The sequence below is a fragment of the Oryctolagus cuniculus genome, chromosome 11, assembly GCF_051225735.1.
Source record: "Oryctolagus cuniculus isolate XC-2025 breed Fujian yellow rabbit chromosome 11, ASM5122573v1, whole genome shotgun sequence".
Classification (NCBI taxonomy): Eukaryota; Metazoa; Chordata; class Mammalia; order Lagomorpha; family Leporidae; genus Oryctolagus; species Oryctolagus cuniculus.
In genome coordinates this window covers 114,213,476-114,231,553 of record NC_142877.1, presented here as the reverse complement: position 1 = coordinate 114,231,553, position 18,078 = coordinate 114,213,476, and the positions used below count along the sequence as shown (strand labels likewise).

Sequence of the window (18,078 nt, the reverse complement as noted above, 5' to 3'; positions counted from 1 at the left end):
CCCCCGGCTCTTGGCTGCCCCCCACCTCATCCCTGCTCTCAGCTTCTGTCTGCCCCATTCTCCTCCAGACCTGAGTTTGGAAGGCTGCAGGGCCCACACCTGCTCTTTCTGCTCCAGTTCCCCTTAGGCTGACAATCCTGCCTGACCTCCCACCATGCCTGGTGCGGCTCCCAGCTGACCACTGAGCATGCGCTGGTCAAGCCTCCACGGGGGGGGGTGTCTCTGGGGTCCTCCCTGCCCAGTCATACCTGCTGTTGTCTCTCACCCCTGGTCCCTCTCCCCACCCCCCTGCTGCAGCCAGGCTCCTGCCAGGGCCCATGGTCCAGGAAAGGAGGCCAAGGACAGACTGCGAGGGCCTGGTTGGCTGCAGAGAAGTGTGGAGCCATGACACGGGCCTTCAGGGGCACGCAGCCCTGCCCAGGTGGGCGGGGCCAGCAGGTGTGCACCAGGACCCTGGTGTGGGGAGCAATCCAGACTGGACTAAGTTACTGAAATTAAGACTTATTCTATGCATCTGCTCTCCCACAATATGGCGCTGGGAGAGAAGTAAACAGCTTCCACACAGCTGCCTCCAGTTCAGCTAATAAACAGTAGGACTTGCTCCTGATTGGAGAGCAGCGTACTTGGCGTGTGGGCAGCCGAGTTAGGATTGGCGGAGGAGGACTATAAAGGAGGAGAGAGACGGCATGCACCAGGAACATCTATGGGGAACATCTAGCTGAGGGAACACCTGTGCAGCCCCCGAGAAGAGCCGGCCGACGGTGTGCCGCTCCCCTGCGGAAGTGGGGAATGCGGCCAGGGGGAACTGCCCTTCCACGGAGGTGGAAGGGATAGTAGCCAACCCGGGAAGAACCAGCAGCAAACCCGGAGAGGGCCGAGCAGACGAAAGAACAGCGCAGGGTCCTGTGTCGTTCCTCCACGAAGAGGGGGAGCGACATAATGGTGCCGTGACTCGGATATGAAGCCTAGGCAGGGCTTAGTGTTGCTCCTCCACGAAGAGGGGGAGCGACACCTGGGAATGAAAAACACACACTTCACACTTCCACTTAGAGCCCGCCGAGCCGGCGTCCGCTCTGGGTGGTAATCACAGCAATGCAATCCCAAAGCAGCCCTACAACACAGATTGCCCCCATGTCACAGATGGGCATGTGGAGGCCCTGCCCACCTCACAGTCAGGGAGCAGGAGGCTGGGGCCCTGCAGAGGCTGCACCGTGCACCCCCCAGCTCCTGCCGCAGCTCTCCTTGGAGCGAGGGGCAGAGCCATTCGGATCCACAACCGCCCCTCCCCTTCTGTTTCAGAATTTCAGATGGGGTCTGTTTGTGCCCACCCCTCCCTGCTAGGCAGTGCCTCTCTCAGGCTCTGTCTTCAACCTCTGCGCCCCAGCTGCTGGTGTAGAGCCTGTCCCCGAGGACGCGTCCTGGGCATGGGGAATGTGGGGGCCTCGCCCAAGGTGGCAGGGCAGAGGCAGGAAGCCACAGGCCTCGGAGCCGACTGCACAGGGGTAAGGGAAGCAGAGTCTCCCGTAAGCACCAGGTCTGGGCGCAGGGGACCCAGGGCGGTGGCCACGCCCACTGAGACAGGGGTCACAGGTCGAGGTGGGCAGGGCTGGGGGCCAAGCAAGCAGTGGGTGCACGGGTGTGAGTTCCGCAGACAGCAAGTTGCAGAGGGCAGAGTGGAGCCACTGCCCAGAGCCACGGGTTATGCACCGGCTGGAGTTGCAACTCCGGGTGCGGGCCCACCCCGAGGCAGGTCAGCACTCGAGGGACAGCCAAGAGGAGGGGCAGTCAGCGAGGGCGTTCCAGTAAGGAGGACCTGAGGCTGACGGGTCCTGACAGCTGGGGACATTTCCGTGTAGTGACGAGAGCCCCGAGGCCATCACCAGGCAATAAGGGAGACACGAGGCTTCCGGAGCTCAGCACCTTCCGTCTTCTCTTTGGTTATTTGGTTTGAAGTTTGGAACTGGGGCCCGCGCTGTGGCGCAGCGGTAAAGCCGCTGCGCACGACGCCAGCATCCCACGCAGGTGCCTGTTCGAGTCCCGGCTGCACTGCTTCCAGGACTGCTGCTTGCTGATGGCCTGGGCAAAGCAGCAGAGGACGGCCCGAGTGCTTGGGCCCCTGCACCCATGTGGGAGACCCGGATGAAGCTCCTGGCTCCTGGCTTTGGCCTAGCTGTTGTGGCCATTTGGGGAGTGAACCAGTGGAGGAAGACCTCTCTCTCTCCCTCTCTCTGCAACTCTTTCAAATAAATAAATAAATAAATCTTAAAAAAAAATTTGGTATTGACCCAGCTACCAGTTCACCTGAAAATGTCTTCTTCCCCCACAAGACTTCTCTGTGAGCTGAGACCGCCCCCATGCTAACAGCATGGAGCGCGTGCCGCCGGGGCCGTCGCGGTGGGAGGGACCCCCGCCACCGCTCCCGTATGAGTTTTAGCTTAGCTGACCTCACACCCACCCGGGGTGGGGCAGGACTGAGCTGCACCCACTTCTCAGAAGAGGAAACTGAGGCAGAAAGGCCCTGGAAGGCAGGTGCGAAGCTGATTCCACAGCGCTAGGACCGAATGACCGCGCCGATCAGTACGCAGTGCACTGTGTAGAGTGGGGCTTGGGACTGCGCCCCCTCCTGGCCACGGTCCAGACCGAGGAACTGTCCCAGAGCAGCTGGTCAGACAGATTGGGCAGCGCACTTCCACCCGCCGCGGCGCACAGGGGCTGCTCGGCAAATATTTGCCAGGTGGACAGAAATTCCGTTGTCCCCGTTGTCTTGTGTTGCAAGGTGCTGCCCGGAATACCCGGGGTGGGGGTGGGGCGGGCGCCCGCAGAAGCAGGGACCTCGTGGTGTGTTGTTATTCTGGGAGCTGAGGCTGGCGGGAGGCGGTGCCCTGGGTCACTCGTGAGGGTCACAACACAGCCCGAGGCTCCAGGCGTCCCCGGAAAGCACAGCCACGCCCATTCCCCCAGCACCGGGCAGGTCTACATGTACGCGCAGACCCACTGGGAACCTTCTGGGGAAAAGCCCAGTGTGGATCGGCCTTGGTTCTCGCTGGAACCTGGACAGGGCAAGGGGAAGGGGCCGGTCCCACAGGCCTTGCTCAAGACCGCTGCGGAGCTGCAGAGACACGGCCCATCTTCCATGGGCTCCTGTCACGTGTTTCTGTCCTTGCCCCTTTGATCCTGAACCTGCAAAGCCTTGCAGGCAAGATCCACGGGACAGGCTCCTGTCAGACTAGCTGTGTGTCCTGGGGCACATCACACAACCTCTCTGAGCCTTCCATTTGATTGGTAAAATCAGTCTGTTTTAAAATAGCTCAGCACAGGGCCGGCACTGTGGTGTAGTGGGTAAAGCCGCCGCCTGCAGTGCCGGCATCCCATATGGGTGCCTGTTTGAGTCCCGGCTGCTCCACTTCAGATCCAGCTCTCCCTGCTGATGGCCTGGGAAAGCAGTGGAAGGTGGGCCAAGTCCTTGGGCCCCTGCACCTGTGCAGGAGACCTGGAAGAAGCTCCAGGCTCCTGGCTTCGGATCAGCCCAGCTCTGGCCAGTGCGGCCATTTGGGGAGTGAACCAGCAGATGGAAGACCTCTCTCTCTGTCTCTCCCTCTCTCTGTCTGTGACTATGCCTCTCAAGTAAATAAATAAATTTAAAAAGATAAAAGAAAAAGAAACTGGAGCTACAGAGGGCACCCTTGTCTGGAGGAACTGGGACAGAAAGCCAGATCCGAACTCCCAGGCATTTGCACACAAACCCATCTCCTGGAAGAGGCAGGGAGAGAGAACCAGGCTTGTCTGAGACCGGACGACAGGCGGTGTCTAAACTGCTGAGTTCAGCCTCAGGGACTGAGGATGGAGAGTGGGGCTCCCTTTCCAGGTGGGGGTTCCCTGCCTGCACCGTGGTCAGCTCTCATTTCCCTGGGAGCAGGGGCTCACCACTGCAGGAGGTTGGACATTGGACTCTCGTGGAGAGAGGCCAGACACACATCCCGCAGTGCGCTTAGGCAGCCCCGCCCCGGGGAGCCCCCCAGTCCACATGTCGGCAGTGCTGAGGTGGGGGACCCCGGCTGGGACACAGGGGCCTTTGCAATGGGCTCCTGACTGAGTTCCCCTTCTTCCCAAGTACTTGCCATTCCCATTTCACGGATGTGGAAGCTGAGGCTCAGAGAGCTTGGGACTTGTCCGTGGACTTGGGAAGTGACCGGGCATCAGGAAGGTCGATGGGGCGTAGGCTGAGGTGCAGAAAGAGTGAAGCAGAGTCAGGAGAGCCAGACCTGGCCCTGGCCCAGTTGCTGTGAACTTGGTGAGGCCCTGGCCCTCTCTGTTTCTAGAGGGGCCAGACCAGGTGGCGTCGAGGGCTCTCCCCAGTGACCAACAAGGAACTGGCGCTGCCTGGAGAGGCGGGGAGGGTGACCCAGCCCAGCGAGGCATCTGGAGCCCTCTCAGCCAGCCACGTGCAGCCTCCCCCGGACAATTACAGTGCGGGGGCGGGGGGGAGGGTGGAGCCTTCAGCAGGTGGTGCGGGGGGGGGGCAGGGAGGGATCGGTGCCCTGGGCCCACTCAGCCCTGCTACGTGCAGAGACCCAGCCTCCTGGTGTGAGCTCCCAGAGCCCAGACCCAGGTTCTCCAAGTCAGGCATAAACTCAGCCGTGCCCTGGCGCCCCCAGCTGGGCCAGCCTCCTCTTGAGCTGCGGACCAGGGTTGTCCTGCAAGAAGACGCACCTGCCTACCTGTGAGGCTGTGGGGACCCTGCAGGCGTCACAGCAAAACTGGTCTCAAGCAGCCCACAGCCAGAGGGAGGCCCCCGGGGTTAGGGGTGCTGGGGGTGCTCGGATTGTGGGAACAGAGCTCCCCAGGCCGCGGCACTGCTCAGAAGCCAGGGACCGGTTCCCCAAGACCTTGAGGCACCCCAAGCACCCTCGGCTGCGTGCTCAGGAAACCGGGGTGGCCCCACGGGTGCACGGATTTGGCACTTGGCTGTTTTATTTCCTCAACAGGGAAACAAGGCAGGCGGGGCGCCCCCTCAGCACCATGTGGGGCAGCCCAGGTGTGGACCTGGGTCCCCTGCCCCCCGCTGTCTTCTCCCCAGCCTCTGCGGGGAGCCCGAGAGTCAGTGGAAGTTCTGGGCCTGGGATGTGGCCTCAGTGGACACTGGAGCCGGATGGAGATGTGCTGTCAGTGCAGTCAGCGTAGCCGGGCTGGGCACGGCTGGTGGCCGGGCATCGCCGGAGCCGGCCTGCGTCCTGCCCGGCCTCAGTGCGTCTTCCCCCGGCCCTCCGAGATGATGTCCTCGGGTCGGGCACGCATGAACCACTCCACCCAGGAGCCGTCATAGATGGGCACATCGGGCTTGCCACATAGGTAGGCCCCCAGGGCCACGTGGCAGGCGGTGACGCCCGAGCCACAGGTGGCCACGAGCGGCCGGGACAGGTCCACCTTCTTCTCCTGGAACAGGTGCTGGATCTCCTCCGGGCTCTTCTCCAGGCCCTCTGGGGTCATGAACTCTGTAAAGGGGATGTTCACGGTGCCGGGGATGTGGCCGGGTTCGATGCCTGCAGCAGGGGAGCAGGAAAGAAGAGAGAGAGGCGTGGCATGAGCGGCGGCCCATGACTGTGGCACCTGCCACACAGAGAGCCCCCCTCCCCCAGACAGGCAGAGTGCCAGTCCTGCCACAGGCACCCCCACATTCTGTCCTCCCCAGCACAAAGCTCGGGCACTACTGAGACATGTTCCCATTCCACAGACGGTGATGCTGAGGCTGTGGACGAGCTCAGGAGAGAGCACCTAGCACACGACTGGCTGGAGTTGGAACCCAGAACCCAACCCCACTAGAACCACTCTTGGCCCCACAGAACAGTCAACAGGAGCCCTGCCGGGCGGGGTCTGTGGCCCTGGCAGGCATGGAGCTGGGATCCCACAGGGTTCAGGTAATCACTGGACAATTACAAGTTCATGGCTGTTACCAATGGCCCTACTGGGTGCCATGAGGGCCTGTCGTAGGCCATGAGCAGTCATCACCCACGGAACCCTGCAGTGCGTGCCGTGCGCTGGGCACTGCTGGACCTCCCCCCGGCCCCTCGGGGTGCCTTCTCCATGAGAAGAAAGGACCACCCTCCCTTGTGTACAGACAGCAGCCTGAGAGGCACTGATTTGCTCCAGCTAGGAGTGGGGAGAGGGACTCAAACCCAGGCCATCCTGGAGCCGCCGGCTGCAATGCCACGCTGCCTGAGGGGTGAGCAGGAGTCAGCCAGGTGCAGGGGCTGGGGCTACGGGGGCTGCAGTGTCTACTCTCAGAGCACAGCACAGAGGGGCCACTCCTCCCCGCATGTGCAGACACTGGGATGGTGCAGGCAGAACCTGGGCTGGGTCACAGGCGACCCACAGAGCCCCGCCCAGAGCAGAAGAGCAGCTGCCCCTCCAGGTGGAGACTACGAAGACAGGGCTGCTCCTCCCCCCTCCAGAGAAGCAGGCCTCCCCTCCCTGCGGGACTGCTGTGACCGAATACAGGTGCACTCAGCCTCTGGGGTGGGCAGATGACGGCAGCAAGGGCTGGGAGTGCTCCCCACCGCCTGAGATGGCACCGACCCCCAGGCCGTTGCACCTGCCAGCTTCGTCCACCCTGGCACCACCTGCTGGGCGTGTGTCATCACCATCCATTTTCCAGGTGAGTGAGCATGATTGAGGCAAGCGTTCAGAACCCCCCAAGAGCCAGAGAGCCACACACGAGTGACATCACGTCCGCATCCCCCTGCGCAGCATCCCCACGTGTGCACACGCGGAGCCGGGTGCTCTACACGCTCCCTCTCATCCTCTGTGCCCCGTGTGCCAGCTCCCATTTCACACCTGAGGAGCTGAGGCTCAGAGGCCAGGCGAGCTCCCTGGTCACACAGGCAGTGCAGCCTGGGGCGCAGCTCTGAGCCCAGGTCTGGCACCAGCCAGCTCCCCGTGTTGCTCCATCCCCTGGAGCTCAGCTGGGGGAGCCAACAAGATCAAGGTGGTGCCTGGATTAGGCTGGGCGTGGCTGAATCACCACCCATGCGGCCTCACCGTGGGCTGGCTCTTAGCTATTTATCACCATTGCACTGCCAGTCTAGGGCCCGAAGCCAGCACACAGTGCTTGCCCTTAAGCCATCCAAGGCAGTGTGGGGATAGCCTGAGCCCAAGGGGCTTGGGAAACACGGAACAGGAACTCTAGCCCTGGGGACAAGGGACATCACCCAGGGAGAGCTTCCCCAGAGGCAGTGGCCCCGGGCTCTTGCAGCCTTGCGCTGGGGATCACTGGCTGCTCTCTGCAGTTTAACGTGTGGGCTCCTTGCTGAGCAGGGCAAGGCGGGCTGCTGCTCTTTCCCTCTCTGCACAGGGACAGCGCAGTGGCCCCGCGGTGCGGATGAGCGGCCGGTTCCAGGACCAAGTCCCTTAGACAAAAACGGCGGCGTCTGTACCCATTCTCAAGCAGACTCTAGACGTCTCCTGGTTACTTACAGAACCTCATGCCAGGTAAACGCTGAGTGCTAGTGCTAGTGTCGCACGGTGTTGTCTGGGGGCTAGTAAGGGACACGTACAGGTACATGTCCCGTGCAATTCTTTTTTTTTTCAAGCATTTCCCATCTGAAGTCGGGTGAGTCCCCCAGACAGGGAGGCTGTGGTTTAGGGTGGACTGACGGCGCCTGCCTCCTGGGGATTTTGGAAAACTCCCACCCAAGGGGTCTTTGAGGCCCCTGCCTGAGGGGTCCCCTTCCATACAAGGCTTTCCCCTACACCCGGGAAGCCCCGCCCCCAGGCAGAAGGCCCTGCCCCCTCCCCAGGGAGCAGTCACCCTGGGCTCACTGCTCCCAAGATCCTGGCTTCCCTCTGCACCCAGCGCCTCCTCCTGCAGCCGGCATCCCCTGAGCCCCTGGGTCCACCAGATCCGGGCCTGTCACAGGGATTGTCCCAAACTGCGCCCCACCCGCCACCATTCTGCAGAGAGCCACACACCCGTGGAGCCGGGACGAGAGCTGCCTGGGTTCTCACACTGAGATAGGCGCCGACTCCGGGCAGTCGCTGTGCAAAACGCGGTGGGCCGGGATGCGGTGGCAAGATCCACCTTGTAGGCACGGAACACAGGTCCGGCTTCTCATCCCTGGCAGTGGCCTTTACAGGTGAGAGCAAGGCCAGCGCAGTGCCCCCCACCCCCCCACCCCCAGCGCTGTTACCGTCTCGGGGCTCAGGCTCCGTGCCCTGGAAGCGGCCAGCGGCGCGGGCGTCCACCACTTGGAAGCGCCGGGCTTCCAGGTTCTCCTTGATGTCCTCGTAGGTCTTGACGAAGGTGGGGTCGAGCTGCGCGTGGAACTCAGCGGGCGCGGGGTGGCTCTTGCCTGAGCCGAGCGGGAGGCCTTGGCGCAGCCAGTGGCGCAGGCCGCCGTCGAGCAGCGACACGGTGCGGTGGCCGAAGGCGCGGAACATCCACCAGACCCGCGGCGCCGCGTACAGGCCTTGCTCGCTGGCGTCGTAGACCACGACGTGCGTGGCCGCGCCCACGCCCAGGCGGCCCGCGTACTCCGCGAACTGCTCGGCGCCGGGCAGCATGTGGTCGTAGGGCGACGTGCGGTCGCTGCACTGGTCGATGTCGAAGAAGGCGGCGCCCGGGATGTGGCGCTCCTCGAACTCGCGGCGCGCGTCGCGGCCCAGCTTGGGCAGGTACCAGGAGGCGTCGAGTAGCTGCAGCGGCTGCCCGGCGCGCGGGGCCCGCAGCGCCTCGGCCACCCACTGCGCCGACACGAGTGCGCGGAAGAGCTGCGGGGCGGCCATGGTGTCACTCGGGCTGCAGGCCTGCACGACAGGGAGGCTGTCAGTTGGGCCCTGGGCCGGCGCCCTGGGACTGGGGCAGGGGTGAGGGCTGGAGAGGCAGGTGGAGCCCGCCTAGGGCAGAGTCCAGGGATGGAGAAATCACTTTGAGGGGACTTTGGTCCCTGGGGGCCTCGGCTGCCAGGCCTTGGAGCTACAGAGCTCCAAGTGACCACACGTGATGAGTCCCAGGAGAGGGACCTGCGGGAGGGGGAGGGGGGCCTCACTGCTATTAAGAACAGGTGCAGAGCAGGTGCGGTCTGGCCCCTCCCTGAAATTCAACTCAGGTTCATTCACAGCTAACCAGGTCCCCCAGTGCGTGTATTTATACACAGCCTGGGTGGCTGGGATTTGCAGAGTCCTAGCTGTGTGCCATTCTCTCATACCTCACTGCACCTTGCAAATAGCGCCTGGCACAGCAGTCAGTTATTTGTTGAACAAACAGTCTTGAGAGGTTTGGTCTGTCGGGACCATTTTGCAGAGGGGAACACTGAGGCTCACACACACTGACTCCCCTGGGGCATCCCACTGGGCAGTCTGACTGCAGACACCAGGCTCCTCAGCCACAGGGGCTGCTGTGCTGGCCCTGGGGGTCCAGCCTGAGCTGTCACCGGGTCCTTCTGTAAGCAGCAGCAACAGGGACTCGGCTCCTCACACCTCCTCCCTCCACTGCTGCCGTGGTGGACAGGGCACCAGCGCACAGCCCGCTGTCCCTAGCCAGCCCGTGACCGTGGGTTCTGGTGCCGGGTGCCCACAGTGCACAGCTGCCCTTGTGCAGGTTAGAGGAACAAGTCCTTTCTGTTAAGCAGGGGCAGAGGCCCTGCCAGGGCCTCTGGCTGGGCACCCTGTGGAGTGCACAGGCTCACATTCGCGCCAGCAGCTCTGCCGGCCACGTGGAGGGGTGGGCAGAGAGCAGGGTCAATGGAGCGTCGTGGGGAGCAGGTGCCAAGCCCCGCAGCTTTATGAATGAGGCAGTGGCACTGGCAGTGCCTTGTGCTCAGCCACAGAGCTGTTCAGTGGGGGCACACTGGGGTCCCCGAGCAGGTTCTGTTTCTGATAACGGTGCTCCCAGCCCCCATCTCTAATAGAGAAGATTAAGAAATGAACATAGGAGCCAGTGCTGTGGCATAGCGGGTAAAGCCGCCACCTGCAGTGCCAGCATCCCACATGGGCACTGATTCGAGTCCTGGCTGCTCCACTTCAGATCCAGCTCTCTGCTATGGCCTGGGAAAGCAGTGGAAAATGGCCCAAGTCCTTGGGCCCCTGCTCCCATGTGAAAGACCTGGAAGAAGTTGCTTGCTCCTAGCCTCAGATCGGTGCAGCTCTGGCTGTTGCGGCCAACTGGGGAGTGAACCAGTGGATGGAAGACCTCTCTCTCTCTCTCTCTGCCTCTCTTTCTCTCTCTGTGTAACTCTCACTTTCAAATTAATTAAAATAAAAAAAGAAATGAACACAGAGGGGCCACCATACGGCTGGTTCCATTAGTAATCACCTTGAAAGGTTTAGTGAAACCCCGTGATTTCTTCCATAACTCTCGCGGATGACCCTGGAACCTACAGCAGTAAATTTAGAACCTGAGAATTTCAGGACTGGGTGTGACCCGGCCCAGCCCTCTCAGCTGAACTGCTGGCCATGGAGGCGGCTCTGAGAGGGCAAGTTCATGTGGCTGAAGGCAAGGGCGGAGAGGAGAAGAGGCATCAGGTCCTGGTGGGTGGGTGGGGGGGTGAGGCACCCTGGGACATACAGGACAGCCCCTGGCCCATATTGGGGAGGGGGATGTCCACAGGGGCGATCAGGGCTGGGCCGACTGCTGCAGGGTGTCCCCTACCCATCTGGTTCCTCCTGGCACCTGCTCTCTGCCCCTGCCCGGACCCCCCCCCCCCCCCCCCGACCTCAGAAGACTCCCTAGGTAAATACTAGTCCAAGGATGAAATGCAGCAATTTGCCGTGCGAAGCATTTCCGGGCAAAACCAACTTTTCTGACAAGGAGCCGAGAACAGCATGGGAGGCAGGAGCCTGCGGGGAACTGTCAGGAATTCTGCGCTCTGACGCCGCGGCCAGCGAGGCTCAGGGGAGCAGGTAAACAAAGGCAGAGCTGCCGCGTGGACCTCTGCGCAGGGGTTCGGCCGGCCTCCGCCGCACCTGCTCCGAGCTCCCCCTCCCTCCCTCTCTCGCGTCTCTAAATAAAGTGTCGGGCCTGGCCTGCCCCGTGAGGCTGGCGCGAGCAGCGCGACACCGTGGGAGAGCTCGCGAGGTGCGCGCACGCAGGCGCGGGCGCCTGTTGGTTTCACTTCACCAAGTTCTCTGCCAGCTCCTCCCCGCCGGGGGCTCTGCTCCGCGGGACCTCCTTTCTCGGCCTCTCGCCCTCCCCTCTACCCTCGCCGGAGGCACCAGGCCACCCCGCCCCCACCCGCTGCTCCCCACCCGCCACTCATCCCGCCCCACCCTGCGGGCCGCCCCCAGCGGCCCGGGACTGTCCCCCTTCTTAGGGAGGACCGAGGGGCGCCCTGGACGTCCTTCCCGCCTAAACGGCGCCCTCTCCTCCCCTCGGGCCGGGCGAAGGAGCTCCGCGGGGCAGCCTTCGCCGCGCACCCCAAGGAGCGGCCTCCCCCTAGGACAGGCGGGGGCGACGCCGCAGCAGTTACCCGGATCTCGGGCTCCAGGCCTCCCGGCTCCGCCATGGCGCCCCCTCCCCGCGCCCACAGCCCTCTCCCCCCTCCCGCCACCAACCTGCGGCCGGCCAAAGGGAGGAGACTCGGGCACAGCCCACCGCCGCGGCCACTCCGAGCCGCCGCCACCAGCGCCTTCCACTGGCCTGGCGGGTGGGGGGGGGACGCCCGCGCCTCCGCGCCGCCCCGTGCCGCGCTCCCGCAGCCCGGCGCCCCCCGGCAGCTGCCCGCGGGTCTGTGCGGCGCCGAGCGCAGAGGGGCGGCCGGAGTGCTGCGCGGCGGCGCGGGGTCCGCGCGGAGCCGGCCGCGGCGGGCGGGCAGGATCCCCCTCTGGGGCGGCGCGCGATGGTGCGCGCCGCCGGGGCAGCTGCGGGCTCCGGGTTTGAACCGCCCAACTTCTGCGGAGGGCAGGGGCGAGCGCCAGGCGGCGAAGAGGGCGAGTGAGTGCGGCGGCCACCCCGGGTCCGGCCGCTGGCCGGGCTGCCTGCGGCTCGGGGGAGGGTCCCGGTGGCGAGCGCGGGGCGGGGCGCCCCGGGATCCCCGGCCCAGTTGGGGACAGTAGGCACCGAGCTGGGGCCGGACTCGGGCATTCTGGAGGCGAGCGAGTCTTTCGGGGGAGGGCTGCGAAGGCGTGCGCGGGGCTCCTGCGGAACGCTCCCCGGGCGTCCATCCCCTGCCCTCCCGGGGAGGGCCGTTCCGATCCTGAGTGTGCCCTGGCCCCTCACCCACCCCACTACGCTGGGCATGTCTCCCCGGCCCTTCTAGGCAGGATCCCGAGAGCCAGTGCCGTAGCTTTCTCGCCGGATCCCCCCAGGGGAGGTCCGCCTCGGGCAGCAGCTCGGGCCCCACCCCTTCTGCGCTGAGCAGGGCAAGAGGCGGGGCGGGCCCTCCCCTCCCGGGCGGGCCCTCCCCTCCCGCGGGACTCTGCGCTCCCCTGGCCCGCCGGGGTGCTGTTGGCTCCAGTCGTCAGGGAGCGCAGCGGGAAAAACAGCGCCTCCGCCCAGCCCCACCCCAGTGCGCACCCAGGCCCCTCACACGCGTCTCTTTCCCGGTTCCCCTTGGCGCCAGGTGACTCGCGGAGCCGAAGCCATGGTTCAGCAGGTGCTCTACCGGGCGCTGGTCTCCACCAAGTGGCTGGCGGAGTCGGTCCGGGCCGGCAAGGTGGGGCCTGGCCTGCGAGTACTGGACGCGTCTTGGTACTCCCCGGGCACCCGCCAGGCCCGCCAGGAGTACCAGGAGCGGCATGTGCCCGGTGCCTCCTTCTTTGACATCGAGGAGTGCCGGGACACGGCGTCGCCCTACGAGATGATGCTGCCCAGTGAGGCGGGCTTTGCTGACTACGTGGGCCGGCTGGGCATCAGCAACGACACCCACGTGGTGGTCTACGATGGCGACCACCTGGGCAGCTTCTACGCCCCGCGGGTCTGGTGGATGTTCCGCGTGTTCGGCCACCGCATGGTGTCAGTGCTCAATGGTGGCTTCCGGAACTGGCTGAAGGAGGGCCACCCGGTGACCTCAGAGCCCTCCCGGCCTGAGCCGGCTGTTTTCAAAGCCACCCTGGACCGCTCCCTGCTCAAGACGTATGAGCAGGTGCTGGAGAACCTGCAGTCTAAGAGGTTCCAGCTGGTGGATTCCCGGGCCCAGGGGCGGTACCTGGGCACCGAACCGGAGCCGGATGCAGTAGGTGGGTGTCCGCGGGCTGGGGTGGTCCCTGGGGATGGCCCATTGGAAATGGGGGAGGGGCAATAAGGGTGGCTGGGACCCTCTCCAAGCTTAGCCCTCAGTTCCCCCAGGGAGGCGTCAGTCTGTGTTTGTAAAAGTAGAGGGTGCAAACTGGAAGGGCTTTGCAGGGTGTGCGTGTGCCCATGGCCGTGTACTAACCAGCAACCTGGCATCGGCAGGACTGACTGGGGCACGTCCACCAGCTCCCTCACATGGACCAAAGGGCATTGTGCCCACGCTCCAGCATTGGCATCATGGTGCAGAAGCCACCCAGGGACCTCCCCCCCCCCAGCTTCCCAGGGCCTCACTGGCTGCCCAGAAACCCCCATAGACAAACAGTGCCCTTCCCCCGGTGCCCCCTTGTCTGCCCGCTCCCCAGGGTTCCCCTGACTGGTGTTTGCAGAAGGCACCAGGCCTGCCGGCTGTTGAGCTGGGACAGCGCGGCCATTGCACACCAGACCCTTGCCTTGGGTTGTACTCTCCCGCCCATCAAGGTTTAAGATCCCCGTACTCCCAATTTAGGGTGGGGGGCCTGTTATTTGTTCAGTTCAGTAGCAGAGTCAGGATCTGAACCCAGCACCACCTTATTCAAATCGGTGCTCTCAACCAGGATCCTCCCCGTTAGGGACCACTCCCATTCCCCAGGGCTGGGGGGACCCCCTCTGCGAGGTGACCCAGGGAGATGGCTCCCCTGTCTTCTTTCCTGGGGGTTCTGTGTGGGTTGAAGGGTGGGGGGCTGAGTTCCAGAAGCTCCCAACCAGAGAGCAGCTGGCACATCTCGCCTTTCCCAGGCACAGGGCTTCGGTCTTGCTGCCATGGCCCCAGCCTCCCTTGTCTCCTGGTCTCCAAGGCCCAGGCTGGCCTGAGCCCTCAGGGTGGCCAGCCTCTCCTTGGAGGTTCTTTCTTGGCCGCAGCCCCTCCTTCAGGCTCCTACTCGTGTGCAACATTTTGTCTAACTTGTTGACAAATGTATCCTTTCTGAGGCCGGATTGGGAGAGAACACCAAGAAAGCCTGTTTGCAAGGTCACCACAGCACACAGGGGAGACTGAGGCACCCCGGGCAGAGGCAGGTGGCGACGGCCCCACAGCTGGCGAGGGCAGGGTCAGGGAGTGGCCCCAGCGGGGCTTTTCCCAGGGTCCCTGTTTTTCTTGCCTGGCTGGTTCTCTGAGGTCTGCAGTTGAAGATTCAAGTTCATTTGGCACCTTGCAGCGACTCCTGGCACGGAACGCCTGCAGGCCCCTCCCGGCCTTGGTTCATGGCACCGCCTCCTCTTGGGACTTCAGCTGCCACTGGGGGAGGGCAGGTGCAGTGGGTTCTCTGGCTGCTTCCCAGCCTGCCCTGCAGCACACTGGGAAATAAGAGAAAGCCGGCGCTTGGAGGTGTGCCTGGCCCCGTCTCCTCACTCCCATTTTATCTTATTTTATTTTACTTTTAAGATGTATTTATCTATTTAAAAGTCAGAGTTACACAGAGAGAGGAGAGGCAGAGAGAGAGAGAGGTCTTCCATCCACTGGTTCACTCCCCAGTTGGCCACAACAGCCAGAGCTGCACCGATCTGACGCTAGGAGCAAGCAACTTCTTCCAGGTCTTTCACATGGGTGCAGGGGCCCAAGGACTTGGACCATCTTCCACTGCTTTCCCAGGCTATAGCAGAGAGCTGGATCGGAAGTGGAGCAGCCGAGTCTCGAACCGGCACCCATGTGGGATGCTGGCACTGCAGGCGGTAGCTTTACCTGCTACGCCACAGCGCCGGCCCCACCCCCATTTTACAGATGAAGGAACTGAGGCTCTGAGGGGGACTCAGCCTGCTGCTACTGGGCAGTGCCTTCTGGAAGCTGTGACTTCTAAAGCCCCTTCGCCCTTCTGCCCGAGCCCAGCCCACACCCCTCCAGGTCTCCCCCGGAGTACCCGGGGGCACGGATTCGCATTGAGCTCGGCTGCTCCTTCCTACTGTGATCCCAGGCAGGGCCTGCAGGGGAGGGGGGAGGTGAGGCTCAGTCCCACCTTGCGGGGGTTGGGGGGAGGTACCGGAGGAGAAGCCTCTGTCACAGGCGGAGTGGCCACGATTTGACCCCTGTCGGCGTCAAAGTCAGGCCACTTCCCAAGGCCACTCTCATGGGTGGGGTGAGCTGAAAGCAAACATGTGGGCTAGGGGGAAGGTCACGGCACCAGCTGGGGTTTGGTGGTGGCGCCGTGGGACCCGGAGCCCCTGTGCCTGTGTCTCTTCCTCCCAGGGTTGGGGTGAGGTGGAGAGGGAAGCCAGAAAACCCTGGCAGTGAGCATCCACATCTGTCCTTGACCTGGGGATGTTGTCTCGCCCACCCGGCCCAAACCAGGCTACAAAATCTCAGATCTCGGAGCTGTTAAAGAACAGGAGTGGTCGCCTCTTCCTTTCCCCACTCTCGGCTTCCTTTCCCAGGGAGGCTCAGGGTGGCCAAAGAACCCTGACTTCGCTTTCTGTGGGCTGTGTGCCCTGGAGCAGGTTCCCTCCCCCCTCTGAACCTGGGCAGATGGGTGGCGAGCTGCGAGCCAGCCCTGACGCTGGACTGGGCAGACGGTGCCTTTGCTCCACTTGGCTGCTGTCCAGAGCTCTCTGGTCAGGCTCTTCCTGCACACGGGCAGGCAGTCCCTGCTGGTTTAGATCCCCCAGGCCAGCAGATAGGAGGAGGAGCCCCCCGGGCTGGCCTCCCACAAGCAGGGAGGGTACTCTTTGTTGATGATGCAGGAGAACACAGCAAAGCGCTTTCCTCGGGGCTGGGATTGGAACAGCCTGCTCAGGTCTGCAGTCCCAGCCCCACTGCATGAGGGCTGGGGCACACAAGCCCCTGGGAGTGGCAGATCTGCTGGTCCTGGCTGGCGGGGCTGGCGGGGCTGGCAGGGCGGGCACACAGCTGCTCGCGGAACCAAGTTTCCAGATAAAAAGGTGAACTCATATCAGGAAGGAATGGCTGTCCCCTGGAAGTGGGGACTTCTTCGCTGGCAAGAGCTCCTGGCTCGTGCTAGTGAGTTTGGGGACCTTCTTGGCCTTGGGGCGAGGGGACCAGGACCTGTTGCCATGAGTATGTGCCTGCTGTATTCTCAGGGCCGCGAGGGGTTGTTACCTAAGGCACCTGAACTTTTACATGTGCTTGTAAAGCAGGTGGGTTATCTCCCATTCCACAGAAGGGAAAATTGAGACCCAGTTGCACACGGCCCTGGTAGTCTGGTCCCTCCCCTCCCACTCCTACCACTCCAATCCCATGCTGCTCTGAGCTCCAGGTGTAATGGGGTGGTGGAGACTTTTGGAGGTAGGGGAGCCCAAAGAGATGGCGACAAGCCGGCACTGGGCCCCAGTCAACTCCCAGTCCCTGGAGTCTGCACACAGCATTGGTGTGTATTTGTCTCATTGGCTCTTAACATCCCTGTGAGCTAGAGATGGACAGGTGAGCCCATTATATGGGTGAGAAAACTGAGGGTCAGAGAAGAGAAGGGATTGTGGTGACGGAGCCGAGACGCAGGCGCTTGTCCTCTCCAGCTGGTGCGATGTTGGACATCGCCACTCTAAGACAGGTTTTGGGGGAGGGGTTGGGGATAAATCCTGCTCCAGGAAGGTCAAAGGTGGGCTCTGGTGGCAGTGGCTCCTCTCACCTGTGCCCCTGCCCCCTCCGCAGGCCTGGGCTCGGGCCACATCCGCGGCTCACTCAACATGCCCTTCATGGACTTCCTGACGCCTGAAGGCTTCGAGAAGAGCCCGGAAGAGCTGCGCGCCATGTTCCAGGCCAAGCAGGTGGACCTCTCGCAGCCCCTCATCGCCACCTGCCGCAAGGGGGTCACTGCCTGCCACATCGCCCTGGCCGCCTACCTCTGCGGCAAGCCCGATGTGGCCGTCTATGATGGCTCCTGGTCCGAGTGGTTCCGCCGGGCGCCCCCAGACACCCGGGTGTCTCAGGGCGAGGGTGGGAAGGCCTGAGCCAAGGCCTTGGCTCTGCTCTGCTCAGCGGCACTCGGCCGGCGCAGTGAGCCCGGCCCCAGCCGCCGCTGGCTCAGACCCTGTAGGCAAAGGAGATCGGCACCTTCTTAGCATTGCTATGCGTAGCTCCCCCTCCCCACACCAGCACTGGAATAAACGTGGTCTTTTCCGAGTCACTTGTCTGCCCACTGCTCCCTGGCCCCTGTGCGTTTCCCCCTCCTGCGGGCTCCTTAGGACGCCAAGGACAGAAGCCACCATCGCGGCCTCCCACTGGGAGAGCCCCCTGAACGCAGCACCTCACTACTCAGTTTGGGCAAAGGGAAGTGGGCTCTGCCCCGGGCACGCTGGCGTCTACCCAGAAGAAGGAGGCCAAAGAGGTGTTATCAGGAGCTACCCTGGGGGGGGGGCAGGGCCCTTCAGAGGGGTCCCCGAGGAAGAGTCACACAGGCAGATCCCCTTGCGGGGAGGTCTGAGGGCCCAGCAGTGAGAATCAGGAGGCTGCAGCAGGTGCGAGCAACCTGCAGACATCTGAGCTCCTCTTTGGGATGGCAAGGGGGAGCCCAGGCCGCACCTGTTGGCAAATCCCTGCCACCTGGTCTCTCCCTGGGTTAGGACAGGGTCCTGGAGGGCAGGAGGCCACATCTGCCCGCGGAGCATCCTGGCCCCAGCCCTGCTCTGGGGGGAGTAGGTGCCCACCGAATATGGAGGAGACAGGCTCAGGGCCTGAATGCTGAGACCTGGGGTGGGCACCGAAGGCAGTCTGGACAGCTGGCTCGTCTTCTTATTTTGTTTATTTGTTTGAAAGGCAGGTGAGAGAGAGAGAGAGAGGGAGAGAATCTTCCATCCTTTGCTGGTTCACTCAACAAAAGATGGCAACAGCCAGGGCTGGGCCAGGAGCCTAGAACTCCAGCCTGGTCTCCAGC

The 18,078-nt window shown here is 63.4% G+C and overlaps 2 protein-coding genes across 4 annotated transcripts; one reads left to right on the top strand and one right to left on the bottom strand.

Moving 5' to 3' along the window:
* Positions 1-4,953: 4,953 nt before the first annotated feature.
* On the bottom strand, positions 4,954-11,700 carry MPST (mercaptopyruvate sulfurtransferase). 3 transcript variants are annotated; one of them, XM_070052887.2, is made up of 4 exons: positions 11,460-11,537; positions 10,307-10,367; positions 8,184-8,799; positions 4,954-5,540 (listed from the first exon to the last, which is right to left on the bottom strand). In XM_070052887.2, exons 3-4 carry the CDS (start codon positions 8,776-8,778, stop codon positions 5,242-5,244), a joined length of 894 nt encoding a protein of 297 aa, XP_069908988.2. In that variant the 5' UTR covers positions 8,779-8,799; positions 10,307-10,367; positions 11,460-11,537; the 3' UTR covers positions 4,954-5,241. The 3 variants fall into 3 exon arrangements, with proteins under 3 accessions (XP_069908988.2, XP_008255291.4, XP_002711453.4); XM_008257069.5 differs by lacking the exons at positions 10,307-10,367; positions 11,460-11,537 and adding an exon at positions 11,545-11,700; XM_002711407.5 differs by lacking the exon at positions 10,307-10,367 and having other exon boundaries at positions 11,460-11,546.
* A 176-nt stretch (positions 11,701-11,876) lies between these two features.
* TST (thiosulfate sulfurtransferase) lies at positions 11,877-17,327 on the top strand. The gene is made up of 3 exons (XM_002711408.6): positions 11,877-11,923; positions 12,552-13,167; positions 16,857-17,327. The coding sequence occupies exons 2-3, from the start codon at positions 12,573-12,575 to the stop codon at positions 17,153-17,155; spliced, it is 894 nt and encodes a 297-aa protein (XP_002711454.3). The 5' UTR covers positions 11,877-11,923; positions 12,552-12,572; the 3' UTR covers positions 17,156-17,327.
* Positions 17,328-18,078: the final 751 nt, after the last annotated feature.